The following is an 18,667-nucleotide window of genomic DNA, read 5'->3' as shown; positions in this document are numbered from 1 at the left end:
AGTGTCACGTATGGCTAGCAGAACTCCTTTTGTCTTCTCTGGAACACTTGCCAGAATGACATGAGGATAAGATCTGTGAGTGCATTTGGGATGGGTATTTATCTGACAGTGGGTCCCCTGTTTATTGACAATATCCGCAGCATGTGTACAGGCTTCATTCCACAATGGCGCTAGACAGGATGGTTAAGGCCATTCACATTGAGAGAGAAAAATTTAAGTCCCATTAGGTTCAATCAGGGAGTTATATGGGGTGAGAGTCGCCCAGACTTTATACAGGATTGTAAGGTATATCGCAGGCAGCAGTGGTGCATCACAGAGCTGAGATAGCAATATATTCATGACCATATGTTTTGGATTTGCCAACAGAATAAAATAGCAACGGAATAAACAAGGATCTGTCTGGATCCACAAAAGAATACATGAGAAAAATACGTAGGATAACGATTTGAACTTGGAACTTGGAAAAATTGTCAAAGTCACGTACCAAAATAAAAAGTAGAGGTCTTCACTATTTAGGGAAGAACTCAGGCAGAATTCTCTGCAAAACATATCGGGTTCAAAGGGGAGTAGGAAATTGTAATGCCGCTGGAAACATTAGAAGGCACATTGTGTGCAAAGTAGACAAAATAGCCCACCCAGTTATCCTGACGTGGATTGCCAGGTGCATGTAGTTTGCCAGTCAGGAGCAGCTTTGGGGACCACACAAGGGAAGCGTTTGCAGGTGATGGATCGTGAAGTATATCCCATTGCCTCAAGAGTGTCAGCCCTTCTTCTAATGAGACTATGTAGGAAGTGGAGCCCTTGTACGTTACTTCTAGTTTTGCTGGATATTTCCATTTATATGGAATGTTATGATTTCTTAAAGCCTTCGTAATAGAGAGGAGGTTATTTTGCTGCTGTAGCGTGAACTGCAACAGTTCTAGGAGAAGTTGAAGTTTTGAGGCTTTCTCAGGAAGTTAATTTGGATGTCGGAAGGCTGTTAGGAGTTGTAATTTAACCTGGAAGAATTGGACCCATAGAATAACATCTCTCTGTATTTCTGTGGGTAAGGTAGTTAGCTGGTTTAGGTGGTGTATTGTGACGGCTGTACCGCTTCGGGAATATCTCAGATTTTCAGGGTGGTCCTCCTTGACCTTTCTTTCAGATCTGCAAGTTTTGCTTTGATCCCCAAAATATCCTTTGCTTGTGCCTTGTAAGCATCAACCAAAGTATTATAAATGTAAAATCCATTCCACATAATCCACTGGGTCGCCAAGCTCTTGAAGCTCCAGTTTACATTGATTCATACAGGCAATCATATCTGCTTGCAGCAAGGCACTAAGAGAGAGCAGCATATCTTTCATTGTTGCATATGACACAGGTTGACTTGTGGTAGGAAATGTAGTAATCAGGTCATTTTCATAAGAAGCAGAATGTGCTGCAGCATCTGTGCCTACCTCTGTGGACATGTGCTCTTCTCCATCCTTAGTGGAGTCTCTGCAGGGCTTTGAAACTGGGCTGAGGAATGTGGGATGCCCCCCCCCCGGCGGGAGAAGATAAGTGCTTGGCAGGAGGGATTCCCCTGTCAACACTGTCTGTGTTGATGGGGGGATTGTGTGAATTTCTTTCCTGCAACCTGTGGTTGCAGGAAGGAAATTCACACCGTCTAGGGTCTGCCTTACCCTAGCCTTAGTAGAGGGCTAGATACTGGCTATGTTATATGACCGGGGTGTCTGTGCGACAAGATTATTTGCACATAATTACAAATCTTTTTAGGATTGTTAGCACATGTATTACTTAGCTGCTTATCTGGAATTCAGTTAAAAACTATCATGGAACGATCTAGTAGATAGATTAGTGCAGGGATCCTCAAACTACGGCCCTCCAGCTGTTGCAGAACTACACATCCCATGAGGCATTGTAAAACTCTGACATTCAAAGACATGACTAGGCATGATGGGAATTGTAGTTCCTGAACACCTGGAGGGCCACAGTTTGAAGACCCCTGGATTAGTGAATCTGCATTCACTTTAAACTGCAAGATTTAAGTAAACATTGAATAATGATAAATGCCTCTTTGTCTATGTAGCTCTTTTATACATTACCTTTAAGTGTAAATCCACGTTTGTTTAAAAAGACATTTATCATGACATGGAAATGAAGGAAGATGCCGGGGCTATCCTATCAGTGAAGGAATTTATGGTGGTTTTTGGACAGGGTATCTGGATTCTGGGCTGGCAGTTTCTTCATGGCAGAGGATCTCCACAGTTTTATTGGCTTGTAACCCAATAGACCTGAGATTATTGTATCACAAGAATTACTTTTTCAGGTATAAATTTATTCCAACAGGAATTAAATTAAGAGATTGTGCAAATGCGTTTATGGGGCTCTAAACACCCCATTCATCAGGGCTATAAAAACAGCAAAAATGATATTAATATAAAAACTTGTATAAAAATATGCATATAGAAACATATGTTTCTTCACACAGTCATGATCCTTCATCAGTCTTTAGTGTGAAGCCGATCACATTGTTTACATCTACAGCTTTTACCACCCATCACTCGTTTTATGTTCACATACACATTGTCCCCATCTTCCAAAATTTCACTCTTAATACCCAAAGCTCATTCATGAGTATGCACACCCTGCCCTCTGTTACTCCACAAAGACCAGTCACCATCCCTTTCCACTTCTTCTCGGACAGATTACGGTGACTTTTTTCAAATTTAGGTACACTCTGTGATTATCACTGCTTGTTGCTCCAATCCACTGCTGACAGACTCTAAACTTGTTCAGTCAAAGTAAAAATACCAATTATCCTCCTTTTTTAATGATAGGTCCCACTCACAGCCTATAGCCCCATCCATTCACTCCACTCTTTTTTATGTTGTCCACAGATACTGTGTAATTCACTTCTTCATTATGTCCAATATACTGTATATCATTCTTCATTTTAAGGTAATATAATTTGATTATATATCTCCTAAATTAATATTAATGTCCAATATAATTTACAAGTTTGCACTATATTATCAACCACTACCACCACCAATAATGCATTACTGTAAGCATTCTACAGTTCTCATATCAAATTTTTTATGTTGCATTACCATTTGTTGAGATCTATACTGCCATTTTTATGTCTATATACGTCTTTTAAAGGATAAGTTCACTTTTGTTTTTTTTTCTAAATTCCAGCTCCCTATGTACCAATATAGCATTATTGTACTTCTTTTGCAAAAATAAACAGCTTTCCAATTATTCTACACAAACACTTACCTCACTGCCTTCATGACTGTTTAAAAACACTTCTGCCTTACTTCCTGGGCAGACTATAGGTCATGACACAGGAAGGTGTTGACCAGCTGACCTCATAAGCACACACCCTGCATCATCTACCCTCCTATCTACCACCCACTTCCAGGTGCATGTTTTGTAAATGAAATGCAATCAATCAGTGATCACCAATCTCTACTAAATACACAGGCATCATTTTTTCCTACCTTAACTTTCATTTTGTATAGATTTTATATTTGAAATTTTGAAGTGTGCAGGAGATGAGAGATTAGATAACAGCCTACGTGGATAGAGCTGTAGCATTGAAAACAGAAGTGTGTCCTGGGTTCTGTAAGGTTCACCATACACTATATAATCTGATTGTACAATCTCCATTAGATCTACCATCAACTATGTAGTGCAAGGGCCTGCCTGATTGGATACAGAGTGATTGGCTAGATAAGTGTATCAGATTATATAGTGTATGGCCACCTTTATATACCTAAAATTACTAGTTTCAGTGCCATTAATTGTTAATGGCACACCAAACACAGAAGCAACCACACATTTTTTCATGTGAAAAAATGAGTGGTAAATGCTGTAAAACACACAGTAAAAAACATGCAACCCACAACATGCCAAAAACTAAAAAACTAGCCAAAAAAACGTGCACTCCCACTATTCTAGATGTGAATGGGGCCTGAAAGTGAAATTGGTGCATTTACACAAGAAAAATGAAGCTCCAGTCACATCTGTGTGTTTCCAAATGCATGGCAAACTGCACAGAAAATAAGCGATTTGCCTTGCATTTCAGAAATGCGCTGCACCAAAAATCACAGTAAAAAACGCACCAAACTCTGCTCTAAAAAAAGTTCTGGAGCTTTTGGACGATTTTAGCTTGTAGGGCAGCCCAGTGATGAGTGTAAATGCACCAAATGCCCCCCCAACAAAAAAAATGCATGTGGGAATGTGAGTTTCTGCTATGCAGAGATGTTAACGGGCTCCTTCCTATGTAGTGTAAAAAGAAAGCCATAAACTATGCAATCTGATTGTACAATCTCTGTACAGTTTCCTTTAGGTTTACCAGAACTATGGAATAGGAGTACCCCTCTATCTATCCATTTACTCTGTATCAAATCAGACAGGCCCTTGCACTACATAGTTGATGGTAGATCTAAATGAAAATGTACAATCAGATTGTATGGTGTCTGTTAAGCTTTACAAAACACACTTCTGTTTTCAATACTACAGCTCTATCCACATAGGCTGTTATCCAATCTCTCATCTCCTGCACACTTCAAAATGCCAAATGAACAATCTATGCAAGATTGAAGTTAAGTTAGGAAAATAAATTGATGCCTCTGTATTTAGGAACGGTGATCACTGATTGATTGGATTTAATTTAAAAATCATGCACCTGGAAGTGGGTGGTAGGTAGGTGGGTAGATGATGCAGGGTGTGTGCTAATGAGATCAGCTGATCAACTCCTTCCTGTGTCATGGCCTAAAGTCTGTCCGGGAAGTAAGGCAGAAGCAATGGAGAAGCGTTTTTAAAGAGCCATGAAGAGAGTGAGGTAAGTGTGTGTAGAATAAATGGAAAGCTGTTTTATTTTTGTAAAAGAAGTACATTAATGCTATATTGGTACTTAGGGGAGCTGGAATTTAGAAAAAAAAGTGAACTTATCATTTAATATTCATTTTTATATACTTTATCTTTTATATATTTTCTTTAGTTATGTTTATATAGGGTGATTTTGAGGGCACCAAAATGTGTTGACTTCCTCCTTTATCCTAATTCTTATTGGAATAAATTTATACCTTGACAAATAATTCTTAGTGTGGCCTTTTCTCAGGTCTATAACATGTATCAAGGCTACACAAACCTTTTATATTTTAGTGTGAATAATAATGTCCACCCTAGTTCAATTTGTGGGCAGCTATAAATTTCAAAATAAAAATGTTATATATTTATATACACACACAAGCTATGTTGATCTTTGTTATAATCTGTTTACTGAAACATTCTGTTTACAGGTCAGTCTGGATTCCAGAGTTCGGGAAGTAATCAATAGGAATTTACTGGATCCAAACCCACACATGTATGAAGATGCTCAACTTCAGATTTACACACTGATGCACAGAGACTCGTTTCCAAGGTTTTTGAACTCACAAGTATATAAGACTTTTCTTGATAGTATGGAAAGCTCCACTACTGACTCTTAGCTGAACCATTTAAAGAAACAATATGTTTTTCTTTTATAAACAGAACAAAAAAACGTAGTTTAATAACATCAGACACTGAGTTCCTGGAGAACTCTGGTCGTGCACTACTCAGGCTACTGTGAAGAATACATTAAAAAAAAAAGATACTGCTTTCTGTCTCCATTTCCCAAGGTCTTTCATGCTTGAGTTTGAGAAATATACAACACTGGAATCGCCACGTTTGTCTTATACACAGTTCACTTGAGTGTACAAAACAATGATCTATTTGACGGACTACAAAGAAACTATGTTATTTCATACTGCATGTGCAAAAATGAGTTTCTCTTTTACTCACCAATCACGTGTTGCAATATACGTCAAATATGTACTTAGCACTACTTTGTGTGGAACAGTGTTACTTTGGAAACAAAATGGAAGCAAACTATGGTTTGCATTTCTTGGTTGAGAATGTGTATTGACAAGACTACTGTAAACTTTAAATGGCTTTTTGGTGTTAGAAGTAAGATTATGCAAAGCCAATACACAAAAAAGTAAACCTTTGGTGGAAGTGAAGGAGATAGAAGCTGTAATTCTCAGATGTTCACTGCCAAACTGCGGCTTTTATTTTTGTTATAGAGTTTGCAATGTCAAAGAAGCACAAACCATTTAAAAAAGGATATATGTCTGGATGACCAAAACTCTTGCGCTGACATTGTTTATTGTTGTTATGAGAAAGTAGCATTTTTATGTACATTTCAGATGTCATATACATACATTGATTTGAATAAAACTGGTCACCCAGTTTTAATAGTGTTGTTTACCATAATGTATTACAGCAAAAAAGTAAATAACAGAAATAGTTTAATATTTTAAAAATAAAATATAATAAAAAAAAAGTTTACCTATATGTAGCATTTGGAAACTTTTTAATTTAACATCCGTCTTTCATATTACTGAGTAAGAAAGCTTTGAATGCATGGTTTAAGCTTGATGAACAATCGTTTTTTTTCAATAGATACATAAATTTAGTATAGCTACTGTAGTTGTATATCTCCTTGTGAGGAACTGTAATAACCAGCATTAAAACCAAACCATTATTGTTTAGATGGAAGGCAAAAAACCAGCAAATCTTCTAGTGCTGTCAATAAATAAATAAATATATATATATATATATATATATATATATATATATATATATATATATATATATATATATATATATATATACATTTTGACAGAGTATAGGCTCTGTGTAAAGCAAGGTGTGGTAAAATTCTTTCATATGTTGCAGAATTTAATATCATCATGGTGTGGTGATACCAAAATATTTGCTTTAGGTATTAATTGCATGTCTTTTAAGTGGCATACCTGGCCTTATTTGGTTAACAGACAAGAGTTATTTACTTATTACTACCTCTATTTTACTTTTATTTATTAGTTTATATTGTATTTTATTTTTTCACAGGCTTAGAATCTTTTACTTGAAGGATTGGATTTTCTGTTTGCATGTTTAACATACATGACAACATGTATCATAAAATATTTTACATATGTATCTTGCATAGAAATCAGGATAAATGGATTAAAAGGGCTATTATATGCTCCCTATGCAAATAGTTTACTTATGTTGGTATTTAAGGTAATATTACATTTGAATAAACAATAAATTAAAAGTAGAAGAATAGCTTATGTTTACAGTGAGGTTACTGAGTATTCTGAATTTAATATTCAGCACTTTTAAATTTTATTATTTATAAAGTTGTAGATAAAAAATAAGAAAAATATTTATTACAATAATTGCTTTAGTAAAAAAAAATATTTTGGCAAAAAATATTACTGTGCTGTTCAATATTTTATTCATATTGGTTCTAACGGATAACCATATGAATAGTTGTGTAAAGATAAACTATAAGTAAAAAATATAAGTGAACATAGCAAAAAACAATGTTTATTTTAATTTTAGTGTTTCTCTTTCTTTAAGATATTACATTTAAAAAAAAAAAAGTTTCTTCTGATTTCAATATTTGCATTTGCTAAGCACTACTTTTCTCCTGAATTAACTTGTATTTACTGTTTTGTATTTTTTAGTGTCATTTTAATGTTATGGTGCTTAAGGCGCAATAACATAGTACAGATCTGTACAGACATTGGAAAATATGTAAAGGAGATGAAAGCAGAAGTTTAACACATCCACAACTACTTGAGTTTAAGGGGAGAAATAAGGTATTTTTTGTCTGAGAAGAAAGCTCTCTTGTCCCATACCAGGAGAAAGACAAGCAAGACTTCTCCGCTCTTGATTATTCAGTTAAAACCCAATTGAAGTTTAAGCAAAAAAAAAAAAATACATACAATAGCTTGAATAGTGAACAGGAAGCACCCTCAGCGCCAGTCCTAACTCCTTCCCCTCATCAGAAGGTTTCAGAAAGAACCGCTGCTTTCTGTGAGGTAGCAGCAGCATATCTGCAACAGGTCAAACCCATAGCTGGAGGTCTCCAATCAGTAAAGCTCATGATTAGTGCTGATTGAAGAGGTGTATCTGTGACTTGGTGGGCAGGTGGGTATTTGCTGCACTTCAGACCACTGAAGAGTTGCCGTTGTTTATAGACCAATAACAGCGGTCCTCTCTGCAGCTTTGGTGGGAGAGGATTTAGGACTAGCACTAGGAAGCACTTATGCTATTCACAACAGTAAGAGCCTTTATACTTTCAGCTCCCTATACAACCTAACTTTATAGTTTTTCCTTTTTCAATTGTGCTTTAAAAGAAATACCCTTTTCTTGAAATAATAAATACAGGGCTTGAAATCTCATTTTTGAACATTTTCAATATCTTTTTGACCAGGTAACATACTGTGTATTAAACTGGCATTTTCTTGACAATTTCAATGTCCTAATACTTTTTAATAACTTTGAATGCATGATAATTATATTAATTAACAATGGCATTACTAGTGCCATGGAAAAATAAAACTGCATGGGTCGTGCTTGAACCAGATTTTTCTCTTAACTGGTTTTGAAAATGCACAAGTGTTATGTAGCTGTATCCAACCTTGAAATATATAGATAGATGGGAAAATATTTTTTTATGACATTAAAGGTGCAGTCAGACTTAGTTTGCTTGTAGTTTTTTAATCACACGAACTACTTAATTTTGGCATTGGACTCTTTTGCCTAAAACTTCAGCTAAATAATAAATGAGCCCAGATGGAAAATACCCAAAAGTCAAATCTTTGATACCATATGGGTTGGGTCACCCTTATTTTTTTTAACTCGTGTGTACTTCAATATAGACAGTTCCCTTTTGGAGATTCTAGTCCCCCTTCCCCATCTTCTGTAATGGTAACATCTTTCTTTGCCAGCCCAATGACATTACACGTTAAAGTGAGAATCTTCACTGAAGAGGTTTTTATACTAGGGTCCCAGAAAGGAAAAGGACTACTCATTTACCTCACTGATTTCTTAACCAGGCTAAATGCATCTGAGATATGGTTTTGGTTCTTTTTATATGTTACTCATTCACAAACCCTTGCCTCTGTATCAGTTTTTTTTAAACTGGTACTTTTTCGGGCCACACGTTCCCTTTTACTCACTGTGGTCTTTGTGCAATCTGAAAATTTACACCAAACTGTCCCGTAGATTGTTAGGGATTTACATTCTTACAGTGCTGCAATTAATATTTCACATTTTTTCCTTCAGTTTTCTTTGAGTCTGGCAAAAAACAAAAAAAGAGGAAACCCAGTTAAGTAATGTAGTTACTGTATAAAAACATCCTGAAAAAAATGAAAATAATGCATGCATTTTTGATCAGTTAGGGCGCCATGGCCAATTATAGGTCAGTTCACCCCAAAATTGATGTCATAAGTGGTATCTGCTATGCAAAATACCTAAGCAAATGTTAATTTTGCCCAATCAAGCTTGGACAAATGAAAAACAAACAGCTACATATTTATATGATTTACATGAACACTGATTAGCTTTATTTTATTTTTTTTATTTATTTATTATATTTAGCTTTTGTGAGGATTTCAGTTTTCCTCTTGTTTCCTGCCAGGACAGCGAGTAATGCCGCGTACACACGAGCAGACTTTTCGACTGGACTGGTCGAACGGACTGAGTCCGGCGGACAATTCGACCGTGTGTGGGCTTCATCGGACCTGCAGCGGACTTTTTCAGTCGAAAATCTGATGGACTTTAGATTTGGAACATGTTTCAAATCTTTACGTCGGAACTCCGCCGGACCCAGTTCCTATCGAAAAGTCCGCTCGTCTGTATGCTAGTCCGACGGACGAAAACCGACGCTAGGGCAGCTATTGGCTATCAACTTCCTTATTTTAGTCCGGTCGTATGCCATCACTTACGAATCCATTGGAATTTGATGTGATCGTGTGTAGGCAAGTCCGTTTGTTCGGAAAGTCCATCGGAAGTCCACCGAAAGTCCGTCGGATAGACCGTCGGACCAGTCCGGTCGAAAAGTCCGCCCATGTGTACGCTGCATAAGGGTTAGAACTTCTAATGGTGTTTTTAAAAACCTTAAAGAAATTGTAACTCCTCCCCGCACTATCCGAAACTAAAAAAGAAGACATTTTGTTAGGAGTTAAGGTTGTATATAGATGGTCAGGTTATTTTTGTTAGCTGATGAGCTGCACAAAAAAAAAAAAAAATAATTAACAGATTTCCCCAGGTTTTCTAGGGAGAACGCAGTTTTGCTGTGTAAACAAATTCTGCTCAAGAAGTTATTAGAGAGACCTTCACCAGCCTAAACACGCAGGTAAAAGCACAGAAAAGTAAAGTATTTTAAATGCTTATTTGACATATTCCATAGCACAGCCCCCTCCCTTCTTGCAAATCATAGCCCTCTCCTCTATTGGGAGTGTCTAATAACTGTTGACATCATATCCAAGATGGCACACCCAGCAGTAGTCTCAGGGTTTTTCGATGCCCATACATGGGAAATGTTTCTAGGTAAACAACATGCTTTAAATACCTTAAATGCACATATCACCTATGGGAAGACTGTTGTTAAAATGAATGGTCTGACAACAATTTCTCTTTAAGCACCATTCATATTTGTTTCTATATTAAAAAAGGTAAGGTTAATAACTTTTAGATAGGAAATATATCTCAGCTGGTGCACAGTACGGGCATCTTTCCTAAACAAGCTTGATGACATAAGGACCGACCTTCAGTATTCTTCTGTCTACTGTGCATCCCAAAGCTTATAAGACTATATACAAGTCTAGACTGTGAACTGCAAGGATGTCCCAAGTTTGAATACTATAGAAATAAACTTTTTTAAAGTAACTGTAAAATTTGATTAAATAAGATGTGGTTGATTATTATTTTTTTATTCATGGTTCATGCTTTAAACATAATGCATTTATAGTTTGTAAGTATGGCTGCACCTTTCTGTGTATAAAAAAATGAGTTAACCTTGACTGTGCCAATAGGTGCATAGCATTCATTTGTCAGGCTGTAAGTGAAATTTAGCAAATAATAATTAGGGTTATATTATTTGTTTTGAAAACTAACAGAGAGTGGTATGTATGTATGATGTGTGTGTATATGTATACTGTGTATATATTATATACAGTATATGTGCACATGTGTAGTACTATTATAACACTTTGAAATGAAGTTAGTTGGGTTATATAAAACATTTACACTTTTCCAATACAGAAATTGGATTGCGGACAGATTTTATAGTAAGCGAAACAAGAATGAAACATATTACAAATCATATACATAGTAATGTTTATGGTTGGGCAAGGGTGAAGTTATGTGTTTACACGTGTGTGAGTTTTACATTTAACTTTGAGGCCAACAGTCTCATCTCTTTTGAACAACAAAGCTCCGCATTCAGATGGTGCTAGATGATAGCCATTTAGCCTTGCTCTATGGCTATTTTGATGTCTCAACGTAATAAGGTTACTGGTTGGGGTGCCAGTTATGCCAAAGATGCTATACTGATGCAGTTTAACCAAAAGCTGTATATAGCCAATCAGAATTGAATCAGCCAATCAGACTGATATGTTTCCAAATAAATACAACAAAGTTTTAAAAAAGGTACCCACAATCCCTTCAAATTCAATTCAATTAGATCTGATTAACAGTGTCAGCTCGACAGAATCAAAACAAAGCTTTCAATTTGGTAGTTTAGTTGACACATCCAAATCTGTATTTGGAACCAAACTGGCCACATCTACTCCTTTTTATGCCACTGAGTAGTATATGAATGGATTGTTGCATATTATAATACTACTGGAGACCCTGACATACCTGAACGATAGACATTGAATTTTTTCTTTAAAAAAATGATTTGATAAATACTTTCCTATGGTTTTTACATACAGATGTGGCACTACAGTTATCACCTGCTGCATCTGTATGAGGGACCACAATCAAATGAAGTTCATGGTAAACATACCATACATTGATACATGTATTATACATGAAGTATGTTTCACTATACAGTACATTAAAAGGTCAGTTTACTAAAAACAAATATTGCTGAAAATTGCATAGCTATTCATCCAGTGAAACTGCATGTACATTTGTTCTATGTGAACTAATAAGCTATTATGAAAATGGGGCAAAGTTAAATGTCCTCTTTTCTTTTCTGGTCAGTTGTTCTTCAAATAGTAGTAAAGATAGGTTCATTCATAACAAACTGGTTAAATAACTCATCGCAAACATAAACCATTATTGCATAGATGACACTGAGGATCATAGAAAATTAATACATCTTAGTAAGAAGAGATACAATGTAGGAATTCTAGAGATAGCTGGAATCTGCAAATAAATGGGGAGCCTGTAGTAGTAACGGTTATATTTATTTGAGAATTCCCTCCAGTGTTTTCTAAAATTCTTACATACATCAATATCTCTTTAACTAAGGTATGTTTGATTCCTATGGTCCTCAACTCCATCCATTGTCCAGAATGCAGTATTTTCCCAATGCTCTCTATGTTCGCTATGCGTAAAACCCATCTTTACTACTGCCCTATTTGAAAAACAATCGACCAGATAACAAAATAGCTTAAGAACATTACATTTTCCTCGATTCTCACAACAGGTGGTTAGTTTGCATAGAACAACTGTATAAGTGGTTTTATTGGATGAATAGCTATGCAAATGTTTTTAAATAAATAAACCCCTAAGGGATAATCTATTAGTTGAAAGACTTTCACCCTAGCCTGTGTTCACTTCATGTTTCCATTTATGGTTCATGGCTTCCAAAAAATACACCATTAGAGTGACAGCCTCTTATAATGGTCATGGTAGGTAGTCGGAGCTGGGAACTTAGCTTCAGAAATCTTGCTACCAGGGCCCCCAAGATGTAAAAGAAATCTATAAATGATTTATCTTGCTAGGAGCAGCATTCCCTTTCTTTTAAAAAAATATACAAAAATAAAACAGTCTTTTGTGATGTGTGCCCTACATGTTCATAAGAATTACTGTATAATGCAACACGTGGTCTTCATAAAGATGAAGTGGTTGTGGTTCACAGTGTGGTCGCTTACAAGCAAACACAGCCTAATTGTAATTTCACTACCTCATCTATCATTAAACCCTTAATGTAAAGAATAAAAGCAAGAGATAAATATATTGTTTTATGAATTCTAATATATTATAACCTGGAAAATATTATTAGTACCTAAATCATTAAAGTTGTTTCAGTTCAGCCTTTGGCAATCTGGCATTAACAGTATTCTTTCCTCAACCAAAAATTCATATCTGCATACCAAATAACATAATATTTTAGCAATTTCCATTATATTTCTTTGATAGCACTTTGATTTTTTGGAATTTTCATGATGGAAATTGCTAGTTATTTTATTACATGGGAATATATTGTGTTTTCCCTTTTAAATGTAATGTTTAACAATAACATGAGTACAGTATTTAAAATGATGTAAGTGCTTTGTGCATTAGTCTAGCCATCGAATTTCAACTGCTAAAACTTCCAGCAGTATAACTTTAACAATACTTTTGTTATATTACACAAATGGATGTACTTTGTTGCGCTGTAAATGAAATATGTCACTATTGTTGTAAATTCAATTAAGATTTGAAACAAGCAAAAATATACAGAAAAGTCTAAAAAGATCCTATTATATTAAGTTCTGAAAATGTTATGCTTAAAACGGTTTTGCACCTTTTATAATATAATAAAGCATATTTCTTTAAACTGCTCATGTTTTGAGTATTACAGACTGTGTACTTTGCTGGAAAAAATTGTTATCGAGGCACATTGGGGTTCCCCTTATCGATAGCAGGGGAACAAGTGATTTCTACACTAATGTGTTTGTATGTGTAACTTTTCTGTAATGTATTTTTAATTTGAAAAGATATCCAAAGTCTAAACAAAAATGAAATTTATTGCAGTTTACAAATCCATAAATGTGGTGGTTATATTAGTTCTTCTTTTTTCAAGCTAAAACACTTTCAGCAAGTACATTAAATACCTGTTGATCTTGCCAGAAATGCAGTGTCCTTGTCACTTCCCATGAGCTGAACTGGAAGCAGAAAACAATTTTTATTCATTCTATCATCTCCCATATAATGGAGATAAACTAATTAGCAAACATGTTTAAAGGAGAAGTATGTCCAAAGCTATTTTAGCCTTACTTCTCCTATAGATCACAGGAGTGCAGTTTGTTTTGCACTCCTGTGATCCATTTTCAGCCAACAGCAGGCTAAAGCCCACTGTTGGCTGACGTCACTCAGTCAGTCCAGGCTCTGGTAAGATCCCGACTTTACAGTCAGCATCCACCCAGATGCCTGGACTTGCAGCTTGCGCATCTTACCGAGACGCTGGGAGACTGAGCCAGCCACTCCCAACCCCTGCACAGCCCAGCGCTCAATTGAGAGCCAGTGACTAAAAGTCACTGGCTCTCTGCAAACTGAATACCGAGAACTGAGCGGTCAGTGGTTTTTGATCTCTAAGTTCTCGGTGTAGAGCCAGCGGGGGACAGCTGCAGCTGGGATTGGTGCTGCAGCCATCTATGGTATGATTGTTTATTTTTTTGTATTCCAGAACTTGTATCCCCAAACTTCTTTTATAATCCAGCCTAGCACAACCACCATGGCTTCCTACATAGATACAGTAGAGGAGTGAACATAGCCACTCAGAGACTTTAGGAGAGTTTTTCTGATAAATTACCAGGTGAATAATAAGTGGTTGTAAACCCTTACATATATAAAAGTGCCTGATCCCCTGCACTATTATGTGTGCTAGAAACTGTGACAAAACAATGGGGTTTATTTACTAAAAGCAAATCTACTTTGCACTACAAGTGCACTGCAAGTGCATTTGGAAGTGCAGTCGCTGTAGACCTGAGGGGGACATGCAAGGAAAATAAAAAACAGCATTTTTGCTTGTACATGATTGGATGATAAAATCAGGAGAGCTTCCCCTCATTTCATATCTTCCCCTTAGATTTACAGCGACTGCACTTCCAAGTGCACTTGAAGTGCAGAGTGGATTTGCCTTTAGTAAATCAACGCCAATGTTATTATAAAACAAGAAGGTAATTTGTTAAGGGTTTGCTGCTGAATACCCAGACTGTCCCTCAGAGATTGAAAAGATATTAATGCTAATAATGGTACAGGGCTCCCCTGGTGACCTTAAAACATGAAAAAAATGTCTCAGCACTGTGTGTGGATCCTCTATTAGAGATAACAATGCAATATAAAGAAATGAAAATAAAGCAGTGAAAATACTACAACGGTGTCACTTGTAAACAAATAAAAATAAATGGTGATAATCAAATACAATAAGCCACCACTGTGATATCAGTGTCTGTGCATGGAGAATATCATGCGTATAAGCCGGTATTAAGTAGGTATATTTAGCATAACAAAATACAGTCCAAAGGATCAAAGGGAATTTGTAGGTACTGTGCTAGCACACAAACCTTCAGTGTCCCTCCACCTTCACTCATATGCGCTCACCTCCACTTTGGACCTAATACGGGTCATCATGTGCTTTCCCCTTTAAGGGGTATATAGATCCTCTGGTGGGTGGCTAAGTCCTCTGTTGGTACTTTCGGTGATCTCAGGCAGTAATGAATCCTTAAAAAGGATTGGAAGAAATTAACATAGTGCTAAATCTTTTTAAGTAACTTTAATAAAACTATTTAAAAGTTAAAACTCACATTTGTTGGTGCACTAAAAACCGGTGCACTCAGATCACAGACATGGCACATTCAGGGTGTGCAGCCCCCTTAAAGCGGATGTAAACCCAATTAATGAAATTTGAGCTGGGCACATACTGAATTTCTGTAGTGTTTTCTTATCTCTCTACAAAGCACAGACTCCCGTGTGTTTCTTCTGTCCCGTAGCTCTGTTATCAGCCTGATAACTTCTGACAAGTTCTCTGAGATGGGAGATAAAAGCAGCCTGAAGTTTGTGTAGTGGGAGGTTGTTATAAATAGATTAGCATAACACTGGTCTATGCAGAGAAGAGCTCTGCACATTACTTACTTCCTTTGCCAATGTGGAGTGGGGGTGTGTACCTTTCCTCCAATCAGCTGTCTTCTGTATGCCAAGGATCCACTCCCAGTGCTGAACAGGAAGAGAAAATCTGTAACACGATGTGCACTTTCTAAAGGATATATAAAGCTGAAGACAGCAGATACACATGTAAAACTTATGTAGGGAGATTTGTTTCATCTCTGAGGCTGTTCACTACACTGGGTATATGTGAGGGTTTACATCCACTTTAACCACTTCAGCCCCGGAAGATTTGGCTGCTCAATGACCAGGCCATTTTTTGCGACACTGTACCCAAACCAAATTGAGATCCTTTTTTTTCCCACAAATAGAGCTATCTTTTGGTGGTATTTCATCGCCTCTGCGGTTTTTATTTTTTTGCGATATAAACCAAAGAATAGCGACAATTTTGAAACAAAAACACAATATCTTTTATTTTTTGCTATAATAAATATCCCAAATTTTTTACCAAAAAAACAAATTTTTTCCTCAGTTTAGACCAATATGTATTCTTCTACATATTTTTGGTTAAAAAATTGCAAAAAGCGTATATTGATTTGTTTGCGCAAAAGTTATAGCAAAATAGGGGATAGATTTATGGCATTTTTATTATTATTTGTTTTTTACTAGTAATGGTGGCGATCTGCGATTTTTATCGGGACTGCAATATTGCGGTGGACAAATTTGACACTTTTAAAAACATTTTTGGGACCACTGACAATAATAAAGCGATCAGTGCTATAAAAATGCACTGATTACTGTATAAATGTCACTGGCAGGGAAGGTGTTAACACTAGGGGGCGATCAAGGGGTGAACTGTGTTCCCTAGGTGTGTTCCAACTGTAGGGGGGATTGGACTGTCTAGGAGGAGAGAGAGATCGGAGTTCATACTTAGTATGAACACATACTAAGTATGAACTAAGTGTTTGTACTAAGTATGAACACATAGTGTTCATACTTAGTATGAACACACGATCTGTCTCTACTCCCCTGAAAGAACCGGGATCTGTGTGTTTACACACACAGATACTGGTTCTCGTTCTGTCACAAGTGATCGTGGGTGCCCGGTGGTCATCGCGCCTGCCGGGCACTCGCATCAGCTCCGGGCGCGTACCTAGTGGCCAAAAGGTGAAGCGACATAAGGTAACGTTGTTTCGCCCAGCTGTGCCATTCTGACGGCTAGTCGGAAAGCGGTTAAGGATCCCTTGGCTGTTTGTAATAGCCTTACAGTAAACCCTTACATATACCCAGTGAAGTGACTGATACACAGAAATGAAAAAATGCCCCTACATAAGTTTTACCTGTTTATTCGCAGTCTTCTCTACTTCTGTTTAAAGTCCAAAATGCATAAAGCTTGTCCAAGCTGTCAGAAAACAGGGGTGGGGAGCTGAAATTACACACTGCAGACCTCAGTGAGGAAAGCTCCAAGCGCCGTTTGGAGGGCAGGGACCCTAGGAACAGAATTGAGGCTGTCAATCACAATCTGTATGCTGGAGCTCCCTTCCCTGTCTCCTTTTTCTCTTGGTTTCAGGAAAACTTGTCAGAAGTGACTCATGCAGATAGTAGAGGAATAAAGCAACAGACAGAAATTACACTTAGTGCTCAAAATTGAGATACGTGCACACTATAGAGGAATATGCTTTGTTCACATTTTTTTATGTCTGAGGTTTACAACCACTTTAAAAAAAACTGTTATATGCACCTCATCTAAGGAGTGGTAAGCTGTAAAATTTTACGTTTGGTTTTGGGTTTAGATTCATTTTAGCTTATTTTGGTGTGTTTGGAATTAGAGAATGGCCTAGCCAATTGTGGCCAGACTGGGGATTGTTCATATGACAGCTGCTTGATCAACATGGATTTTCCTGGCTAACCACAATACATCCCCTTCATAAGGACAAAAATGTGAGTGTACGAATACTGTCATCAATGTATTGAATGACAAGATCTATCCATTCAAGTATAATATCACTCATTTATTTTATTAAAATGAACAAGTCAGGTACACTTGCAATAACATTGATATTATAGCTTCCAGAATCAGAAAAAATGGTGGATTGTGGATGTGAGAAATGAGAGTTGATTTACTGAAGGCAGATATGCTGTGCACTTTGTAAAGTGCAGTTGCACTCTGCAAGTGCAGTTGCTCCAGAGCTTAGTAAATGAGGTAAGGCTTCACTTTGCAAAGAGTACCCAATCATGTGCAAGGAAAATAAAAAAAATTGCGTTTTTCCTTGCACATGATTGGATGATGGAAGTCAGCAGGGCTTCTGCTCATTTACTAAGCTCTGGAGCAACTGCACTTGCAGGGTACAATGCCACTTTGCAAAGTGCACAGTCTTTTTGCCTTTAGTAAATGAACCCCATGATCTCTGTTTTTTCACAGTGGAGTCTGATGCAGGGGCCTTTTCTTTGTAGAACATGCTATTTTTGGGGTGCCTTGATTTTAGTCAAGGAGACAACTGGTTCTTCATAAGGGATACCAAATGCAGATATCCAGAGGTAGCAGGGATGATCAGTGGGCTAAACGTAAGGAAAATTAAATCAGACCAAGTATGATTTTTTTTTTTTAAATGTATTAATGCACACAATCCAGTCCGTCAATAGCATTAACATTTCAGGTTTTATTTCTCCCCATAGCATAGTTTGATTACTAATTGATCCTGCCAGTAGATTTACGATTTTACTTACTGTAATAGGTTACATGTTTTTTCTTTTC

At 36.7% G+C, this 18,667-nt stretch overlaps 1 protein-coding gene across 6 annotated transcripts in view; it reads left to right on the top strand.

Moving 5' to 3' along the window:
• RGS17 (regulator of G protein signaling 17) overlaps positions 1-13,638 on the top strand; it is a 319,010-nt gene extending 305,372 nt beyond the window's left edge. For 4 of the 6 annotated variants that reach the window (XM_073627839.1, XM_073627840.1, XM_073627842.1 and 1 more), the window contains exon 4: positions 5,292-13,638. In XM_073627839.1, coding sequence (XP_073483940.1) covers positions 5,292-5,480 — 189 coding nt within the window. In that variant the 3' untranslated portion in view covers positions 5,481-13,638. The remainder of the gene's footprint in view (positions 1-5,291) is intronic. The other 2 variants (XM_073627837.1, XM_073627838.1) reach the window with 2 other exon arrangements.
• Positions 13,639-18,667: the final 5,029 nt, after the last annotated feature.

This window comes from Aquarana catesbeiana, linkage group LG04, assembly GCF_042186555.1.
Source record: "Aquarana catesbeiana isolate 2022-GZ linkage group LG04, ASM4218655v1, whole genome shotgun sequence".
NCBI classification, from domain to species: Eukaryota; Metazoa; Chordata; class Amphibia; order Anura; family Ranidae; genus Aquarana; species Aquarana catesbeiana.
Note: the sequence above shows the minus strand (reverse complement) of the source record. Positions and strands in the feature narration are given on the sequence as shown.